Here is a 9,887-nt window from a genome sequence, read left to right as displayed (position 1 = left end):
AGGTATAATTAAGGGGATATGGGGTAAAATTTTCTAACAATTATTATTATTACTATTATTATTATTATTAACATTACGATATAAAAGAAATACGAGTTCAAACATTTAACATAAATAAATAAATTAACTTCTTGACAGAACATTCTTATTTCATTCTCATTCTCATTTCCTTTTTCATAAAACTTCAGCCACTTCACTTCATATTTTGATTCATATTTTGATTTGAATTGAGGTGCCTTGTAGGGTAAACAAGAAAACAAATATTAGTGTTCAAAACTTAAAAAAAAAAATCATTTTCTCTTGTTTTTCTCAAATCAACATTCATCAAGCTAATACAAAAAAAATATATTTATCAAGTCACTCTTTCAACCATAAAAATGTGAAGACTCTGAAAAAAACGCCGCGGGTCATTGTTAAAATATTAAACTTATCATTAGTCTACCATAAACCACATGGTATATTTTCTCACCCAAGCAATCAATCACCTTGGGTTGAATTTGAATCCAATTGAAAAGTACAGTAGTTAATCTTACAGTCAACTTTAGAGATGTGGCATCATGGTTTAAAGTTAAAGAAAAATTACATACCCCACATGTAGAATTTACAAGAGACTTGCTCCATTCTCCCATATGAAGTTTAAAACAAATTAAATTTCATAATGAAAAATGATACATTTTTCATTCCTTAAAGAACACACAAGAAATCATTTTTATCTATCCACACAATGCATAAAAAGAAAATCTAGATCAATCCATCTTTTATATCCATCCCCTTTCCTTCTTCTGTTGAATCTCTTTAGCACCACCTCTTCTAACACTTCCAACTTGCACCCCCCTTAGTGCTAATTTCCCTCTACTTCCAATAGAAACTCTCACTTTCTCCATTCCCACATTTACACCACCAACCTTTCTCATATGTTGTTGTAATGGAGACTTCACTTGTCCTTTCTTATGTATGCTTCTTCTTAGTATGCTACCTATCTTCTTAACACCACTTTTTACTTCTTTAGGACTCTCACAATGAGCTTGTGCTGTTTCTGGTTCCTCATTCACTTCTTGGTTTGATAATAACTTCGGTATGAATGGTGATTGAAATTGTGCTAAGCTTGGGAGTGGAATCAAAGAGTTTCTCCTTGAAACAGTTGCCGAAGGAGCGCGCGGTGTCATTGTGCATATAGAAGCTCTTGCAGCCCTTTTTGGAAGTAGTGAACTATTATTATCAGCCATGTCGGGATTGTTTTCTTTTTCGTTGTGATCAATGTATTTGATGGAGCTTTCTATTGTAGAAAAGGGTATGTTGTGAGGTTTAAAGATGTTGTTCTCCATTGAGGGTCTAGTTGGATCATTGAAATTCTTGAGAGTTGCTAATGGTCGATTTGCAGGCGTTGTTGTTGGTCTCAAAACTGCATTGATTTGCTCTTCTTGATGTTTCATTTGATGCTGCTCAGCTATCTTTGAGTCTACGTGTTGACGCGCTAGCTTTCTCTCAATCATAAGTTGTGATTCAAGTTCCTTGACCTTCAATCATAAGTTTGTAATGTTTATTAAAAAAATCAGGATTAAAATCCTAGATGATGAGAAAATACTAACGTAACAGCTGACATACTAATAATATTTGTTCGTCCAAAACAAAATCAAATTTTTGTTTTAATTTTTAATACGATACATACCTTGTCTTGAAGACTTTTGTTTTTATGATCCCTTTCCTTCATTTTGGACTCAAATCCATGGATTGTTTCCTCCATCTTCTTGATTTGAAAATCCTTCAGCTTTAGCTCTTGTTTAGTTTTCTCAGCCTAAATAACAAGAGTACACACAAATTTAAAATGATAAAAGAAATTGACTATGAAACAAACTACATATATCAATTAAGCAGTAAAATGATGATAATCCAGAATATTGCAACAATCATAAATACCATTTGTTTGTGTTTCAGAAGTTCAATAGTGTCCCACTGCTTTTTTGGAGGGCCCAATTCTATACCCCTTACTCTACTAGCAAAGTTCAAAGAGCAAATCGTCTCGCCCAAATCACTTTCATTAGGACTGATCTGTACAAACATGAGTGCCTTTGAATCTCCTCCTAGAAAACACCAAAGATTGTTCATCGTATTCTATAATCACATTTGGATTCATGCAGAGAGGGATAGAACTCAGTACCTAATGAGTCTGCAAGCAAGTGTGTAAGCTTAGAGTTCCTGCATAATGAAGAACAATATAATCTTCAATACTAATATTAGACCAAAAGGTGGTTGTTGGCTTTGTAGCACCAACACTTCATATTGAAGATGTGTCTGGTGTCGTACACTAGCACAAGGCCAACACCGAAACGAGGCTGACAACAACATATGTGGCTATTTATATTCAATTATTTTCATTTTCTTAAATTATTATTATCAGTGTCGACGTGTCAATGTCGTATATAGTGTTTGTGTTGACGCTTCATAGATGGTTTGGTTTCAACATTTATGAATGAAAGAAAAAAGGATAATAATAACCTGAAAGGGATGTGTGAACTTTTGGTTGCAAGAGCTGATATGACATCACCAAGTGCAGAAAGAGACCTATTAATATTTTGTGTCTCCTTCAATCTATCACCTTGCACTTCTGTCTTTGCAACTCTTTCACTTCCTGCTAAGTCCACAAGCCATAACTTGCTTCTAGTGTGTTCTCCATTCAACAAATTTTCTCCCTTAACCATGACACAGTGAATGCTGAATAGAGAAAAAGAACGGCGCGTCATAAGCAGTGTTTCTACAACAATCCTATTCAAATACAGTTTATGATTCAATCAAAAACGCATCGAAGCTAACCAGTGAGATCGGCTACTGTGCTCATTCGCATTGGTTGCGCTAACAGCCCTTGCATTGCTACCGGTTTGTAGAACTTCCCACACTTCATTCATGTTGTCTACATGTGCCTCAACCAACCCTGGAATATGCATTCCTTCACCAGCTTGTCTTATCTCAAGTCTACAATTAAACCACATTTAGTTGCTACCATGAAAATTGGATTTAATAGATATGCACCGAAAGTTAAAGATGTTTCACACTTTCAATCAAGAAGAACCATTAGATTACTAAAAATATTTGACTTTAATCATAGTTACCTTAAAAGTCATGCAAAAGATGATTTCTGATTGATTGATAGTGTAAAAATAAAAAGACTTACACTGACTGTACATTAAAATTAATCTCTTAAAAATTTCCTTGAAAATAATATGAAAATAAACCAAATGGTTTTGTCAGTCTCTACCTTCTTGCAGACATTCCTGGATTATTTCCTGGAACCAACAAATCTCTTATTTGCTCATTGTACACTTCTAAGACACTTACAGAGACATCATAACAATAGAGAGTCTGTCTTTCCTTGATTATATCAAACATTTTCTCAAGAGTCCTGAAATTAACTCCACGAGCCTCTTCTGTGCCCTCCATTGTGAAGGTTTTTCCTGTACCGGTCTGTCCATATGCAAAAATGCATACATTGTAACCATCTAAAACCGAGGTTGCAAATGGTACAGTATCCTCAAATATATCAGCTATAAACAAAAACAATGAAAATCTGTCACAAAATGAGCATTTATCTTTCAGAACCAAATTAAAAAAGACACTTGTGGCATGAATGCTTGCTTAATTACCTTGTTCAGCTTGAGGGCCAAAGACAGCATCAAACTTAAAAGTCTTTCTTGGAGCTCCATTTGACAACACAGTAAGCTCACCATCTTTAGCAGAATCAAAATCTAAGGCCATTGTGGCTCCTCCTTTTATCTCTTCACCATTAAGAGGCCTACACCGGCAAAAGACCCTTATGTTTCCTCTCAACTCCAATACCTTATTGTAAAGCTCTTTTTGAACCTTAGCCCCTTCAATGTATTTGGACTTGAGATCTTCATGTAACTCAAGTTGTTCATTCACTATAAAAATAGGAATACAATGTAAGTACAAATGTGAAAGGGAAAACTAATAACAACATTAAGATTGAGATTCATAATGCAACAATCTCGACTTACTTTTAGACTTGATGATGAGCCCCAATTGACTTATATCTAATTCATATTTCTTGTATGCCTCCGCTTCCTCTAATAGCTTCATGTGTTCCATTTTCATAATCTACATCCAATGAAATTGACTAACACATTATAAATATAATTTTCCCTTTTAATTAAACTTGCTTGCCATTCTTGTGTTGTGAAATAGCGCCTATAGCGCTATAACGTAGCGGAATTTAAACAAAATGTTGTTGTTCCGCAGTTTTAGCCCAAAATGTTGTTTAATAGCCACTATAGCATTGTAGCATAGCAGAATTTGAATTAACTACTATTTTACGCGATCTGCGACTAATAACATTGATTCATTCAACTTTGTTAGGATATCAGTACCTTCAATTTCCTCATCAAGTCTCTCAATGATGTAAACCACTTGCTTTTCTCTTTCACTTGCCCTTCAATAGCAAATGCTGCAAATCCAAAATATCAATGAATATTATATAAGCATAACTTTCAGTATTAGTTATAGAGGTTAATTTCTATACACATACGGTGTAAAAGTTTTTTACACATATCAAATCACACTATTATATCACTTTGCCATGCTACACAAATATTTATATGATAAGATGTAATCAGATAAAGCAAAACAATATTTTACGTCGATAGTGTCTACAACTCAAATCTTAGTTATTATAAATTAACTTCATAGATGAAAACGCTTACCTAAAGATCCTACGTGCATGGACTTGCGCATTAGCTCATTCTGAAGCTCTTTTAAGGAGTTCCAAGCTTCTTTACATTCACTACTTTTCTCTTGATTCTCCCTCTTGAGCTCCCCCAACATTCTTCTTGTTTCTGCCAGCTCCTTTCTCTGACACTCAAAATCTATTTTCAGCTTCTGAAACTTCTCTTCTACCCCAATATCCTCAACGTCCTACAACAATATCATTGTGATTGAGATCATACACGTTTTCTTGTTTAAAGTAAGAAAATTATCACTATTCATTGAGAAAAAACATACTTCTGAGCATTCCAACTCTGCCTCCTGAGACACTCTAGCATCTTCAAGCATTTCATTATCTCCTGAATTTAAAACAAAATTTTGTTGGAAAATAGCCATTTGCACAATAACCAGCAACGTCACATTATGTAGAGTTCAAATTTCAAAACCATTGTTCACAATTACAGATACCAAGAATCCAACTCACTATGAGTGTAGTCTTGAGGCGACTCGTCCGTGGTTATTGGTGGCGGATGAAGCTCAAATGAGGCTTCAGGTGATAGCAACTCTTCCTCTTGTTCAATAGTTTCACACAAATTGGAAAATTTAACAGTTGGAGTCTTATGACCATTGTAAACTTCAACTTCAGATCCATTGATTCCATTCTCAAGAGAAAGCTCCATAGATGAGTCCAAATTGTAGCAATTTTTGTTCTTCAACATCTCAGGAGAATCACAATAACTGATTCCAGCAATATCTGGTGAGCCAGAACAGATCACCAAATCTGGTGAAGTCAAAGAATACCCCAACATTGATCGTCCTGAAACAAATTCAGATCCTTAATCACACACAATCAAAAAGTTCTTCAATTGTGAAAGAAAAAAAAACCAAAAAAAGATCTTCTTTACCATCAACCAAATTTTTCGCAATTGGGTCATCAAATTGCACACTATTCCTTTCAAAGCTTTCATTTTCCGGAGACAAATCTACACACCAACAATACAAAAATGTTGATAACCCATCAAAATCAAGAAAATGGGGTTCATAAAAAACAAGAAAAGATTCAATTTTTGAATTTGTTTTTTAATTTTTCAGTATCCTAACCATAATTAGGGTTTCCACCACAAGATTGAGGATCTTCCGCCATAGCTGAATTCAGAGAGCTAAGTGGTGTTTGCAAAACGCCTAAAAGAAAGAAAAGGAACAAAAGGGTACACGAATTTGATCAGCAAGTTAAGAACTTTGAAGAAAAAATTGAATTTTTATTATTGGTTCCAAATGAGAAAGAAAAATGAATAGTGAAAGGGTTCTTACAATTGGAAGAGGTTTGTTGTTTTTGTTGTTGTTGAAAAGAAACATCAGTGAGAAGAAGAGGGTCATGATCAAAGAAATTCCATTCATTGTCTTCCATTGATAAAATATATAAATGGTCACAAACCGTTTAAACTTTGAAAACTGAAAAAATAAATAATAATAATGATAATGATTTAACAAATAAAGCATATGAAAAAAAAGGGGTGGTGCTTTATTAAGATGGTTGTGTGATGATGATGTAAAAGGAGAAGGTTTTGCTAAGAAATGTTGATTGTGAAAACTTGCCTTACTGAGAAAATTTGACCGTTGGGGGGTTTGAAATTTGAAAGGTGGCAAGCGGGTGAAGTTTTGGATGATGGAGTTTATGCTTTGTGCTTTGGATTCTGACTTTGGATGAAACCAAGTTAATGGAGCACAAATACACGTGACGTTACACTCCTTTTTCACTTTTTTATTAGAGAGACAATAGTTTGGATTCACTCACTAAAAATATAAAAAGTGTCATTTGTCCTTTCTTAATTGTCCGAAAAATATAGCCACGTGGTATTTCATTTACAGGGCGTTTGAAATTTTAAAAACCACCATCACAAATATAAGTTAATGATTTTTCTCTTCATTATTAATATAATTATGACTTGATTAATGTTGATTTGACGCATTAAGTTTTGAAAAATACATTAATTTTTATTAAACTAATATCGATCAAGTTATTATTTCAACCTTAAAACGATAAAAGGTTTTATCGTGGATTGTCGTTAAAATTTCAAATAATTTTTAAATGTTATTTTAAAACTTAAGATGGACACTAACGAAGATAGTTGGTCTTTACATTGACTTCAAATCAAATCTTTTCAAACAAAATGAATGAATCCAATTAGATAAGATGTATTTAGTGTAAAAAAGCTTTTATATAAACTTTCCATTAATAGTAGAAATTGCAAATATTATTAAACACAACTATGACCGCTATTTAAAACTCAACTTTCAATAGTATTTTATTAGATATTTGCAGAAATATTTTAAGAAATGATATGAAAATAATGTATTATAGTAAAATATAAATAAATATATGTATAAAACCAAAATTCAAAATACTTTTACATAAATTATGTATAAAAATATTTTTAGAATGATTTTGTAAATTATTTTAAATACATTAAGAAAATTAGGCATTTCATTAATGTTGTCAACAATAAATATTGATTTTTCAAAATTCTCCTTCAATTAAAATTAATTAAGGTCAATTTTTGTTCAAAATATTATTACATATAGAAATTTGAAAATATGTGTATGTTTTTGTACAAATATTTTATTCAAATGAAGCTTATATTTAAGGACAAATAATTTTAGGGGAGTGAATAAAATATTTCTTGTGATAATGGAGTAATTTTAATGTTATTTAAAAATAACTAATTTAATAGATTAGATATAAAATATAGTGTTCAAAATATTTAAAATTTTAATAAATATTTACAAATATCTAATTATATTTAATTTATGGTTGAAGAAAGTATTGATTAAAATAATTAATCAAGGTCAAATCAATTAGAGTAGTCATTTTATTTTATTAAATAATTAAATAGTAATAATAAAAAAATTTAATATCAATTTGATTAAAAATTAAAACTCTAAATATTTTTTCTTTTGTCAAAATATATATATAATCCTGGAGAAACAATTTATTTGTGGCGTGGTCGGGAGAACTCTAAACATATATGCATTAATATAAGGCTGACTAATTGTTTCGTGGAAAAAACTAATCCATAGAATCACTTTTCCAACCAAGAAATGAAGTGGTGACAAAGTTAGTCCTTGATAAAAAAAATATATTCGTCAACCAATTTTAAATGAAAAGCAATAATTTTATCTTCTTCATAATTAAAAATTAAGAGATGATAGAAAACTTTGATGCAAAATGAAAAAAAAATAAGTACTCTATAATTTAGGGATATTTAGTTTTATTTTCTGCGTACAATAAAGACAGTGAGATTTTCCATCAATAATATATTCTGGTTTGAAGCAATTTGTATATAAATTTCTTTACTATTTTATTTAGACAAACAGAATACATAGAGATTGTTGGAAAAAATAAAACGTGGAGAGAATCGAAATCAAAACATGTTTTCTTAATTGCTTAATATTTTTTTACCAGCAAAATAATAAAATATGGTTATAAATCATTAGTTTGGTTATTTTATAGATTTTTTTTCCAAAATATGTTTCTATAAATAATAAAAATATTAGATTTAAATTTCAATTTTAGTCTCTCTATTATTATTAATTCACGAAATTTGTCCGCTTATTTTAAAAGTCAACAGTTTTGTTCTCTTTATCAAATTTTTGAACTAAAAAATAATAATTTGATATATTTTTAATGATGTGACATAAGATTATATAATATAAAAATCCTCTAAATTAATTAATTATCATATTTTATAGATTAAATTAAAAATATGAAAAAAATTTGAAGTTGAAATATAAGTTTTTACGACGTTTTATTCTAATTTCATAGATATTAATCATTCTACAGCATCCTATTATATATCACGTTATTTAAAACATCATAATTTTTTAATTAAAAAAATAAGTAAATTAACTAAAATTATTAACTTTTAAATTAGTGTATTAATTTTATAAATCAGTAAAAACAAAAAGACTAAACTTATAATTAAGCTAAAATATTGAGTAATATATTTTGTTTGTCGTTGATTTTTATGTCAGATACTGTAATCAATGTTTAATTTATTTGTATTCACCTCACTTCATATTATTCGTTGTTTTCCGTTATTTTCTGCAATAGAAGAGGCAAGAATCAATTCCTAACTTCTTCTCTTTTCATTTTTAATTTTCTTATATTATTTTTTTATTTTTATTTTTTTATAAAAATATATGAAAATAATTTTATTAACTCATCAATACCATTTTTTTTATTTCCCAATATGTAACCAAAAAAATATTATTTTTGTCGTTCAAAAATTATTTATGATTGGACTACTATTTAGGAGTGACAATCAATCAGCAATTCTCGTGTAAAAGATAATTAATTTGAATCTTAATTTAAAACAAAAAGACTTTTTTTATTTAATTGTCAATTCACAACTTAAACAAAATAGGTGGCATCAAAGTGGTTAATAAGCCACTTTAAAACATTCAGTCGAAAATATCAAATTTGAACTCTAATTTAAAAAGCATTTAATCATTTTTTAGTTATATCTCCGTCAACTTAACATCTTCTATCTCAATGGTTCAAAGAATCTAAGATGTCACATAAGGCTGACCTATGTGGCATGCAAGTGTAAATTTCAATAACTTTCTAATCCGAATTGAAAAATACTTTTGATTTGTTCAATTTTCAACTACCATTTTTTTTTTTTTTTTTTGAATTCCATTAAACCCAATAATTGGGGGACAAAAAATGCAAATATTTTTAGCCAAATAATTTACAATGGTGTACATGTCTATAGGAACTCCTAAAAAAAACTATGTCTATAGGAACAAAACACAGTAAAGGCACAAATTTCCATACCTCAGTGTAAAATGATGCATCAATTTTTCTCCTTTTTATAAAAAATAAGATGATGCATCAATTGACAGCATCATACAAAAAATAAAGAAGAAAAAAAAAACAATGCAGTTCTTTCCTTGTCGTTATATTTGGTGGTGTTACAAGTATTTCTAGGTCATCATCAAGGCATTGAAACTTTTTTTTTCTCTCTTTACAAAGAGCTGAAACTAATTAATTTACTTTGTTATATACATTTCTACAGCACAATGGAACAAAACAAATCATTTTGAACTTAAGATTTCTTCAGCTGCCCCACCTTCAATATAAATATTATGATGATGTTGTAATTTTTCCCTTT

General features: G+C 30.1%; 2 protein-coding genes across 2 annotated transcripts in view; both read right to left on the bottom strand.

Annotated features, from left to right (window-relative positions):
• Positions 1-407: 407 nt before the first annotated feature.
• Positions 408-6,462, bottom strand: LOC101490109 (kinesin-like protein KIN-14Q). The gene is made up of 17 exons (XM_027334886.2): positions 6,310-6,462; positions 6,025-6,165; positions 5,815-5,895; positions 5,619-5,696; positions 5,198-5,530; positions 5,011-5,072; positions 4,713-4,923; positions 4,380-4,456; positions 4,011-4,110; positions 3,639-3,914; positions 3,254-3,539; positions 2,812-2,970; positions 2,497-2,712; positions 2,159-2,196; positions 1,918-2,081; positions 1,670-1,795; positions 408-1,517 (listed from the first exon to the last, which is right to left on the bottom strand). Exons 2-17 carry the CDS (start codon positions 6,119-6,121, stop codon positions 759-761), a joined length of 3,063 nt encoding a protein of 1,020 aa, XP_027190687.1. The 5' UTR covers positions 6,122-6,165; positions 6,310-6,462; the 3' UTR covers positions 408-758.
• Positions 6,463-9,562: 3,100 nt separating this feature from the next.
• Positions 9,563-9,887, bottom strand: part of LOC101490436 (translation initiation factor IF-2, chloroplastic) — an 8,178-nt gene continuing 7,853 nt past the window's right edge. Inside the window, exon 12 of the mRNA XM_004488658.4 lies at positions 9,563-9,887. This exon is cut by the window's right edge and continues 243 nt beyond it. The gene's annotated coding sequence lies outside the window, so the exon portion shown is untranslated.

The sequence above is a fragment of the Cicer arietinum genome, chromosome 1 (assembly GCF_000331145.2).
Source record: "Cicer arietinum cultivar CDC Frontier isolate Library 1 chromosome 1, Cicar.CDCFrontier_v2.0, whole genome shotgun sequence".
Taxonomy (NCBI): Eukaryota; Viridiplantae; Streptophyta; class Magnoliopsida; order Fabales; family Fabaceae; genus Cicer; species Cicer arietinum.
Note: the sequence above shows the minus strand (reverse complement) of the source record. Positions and strands in the feature narration are given on the sequence as shown.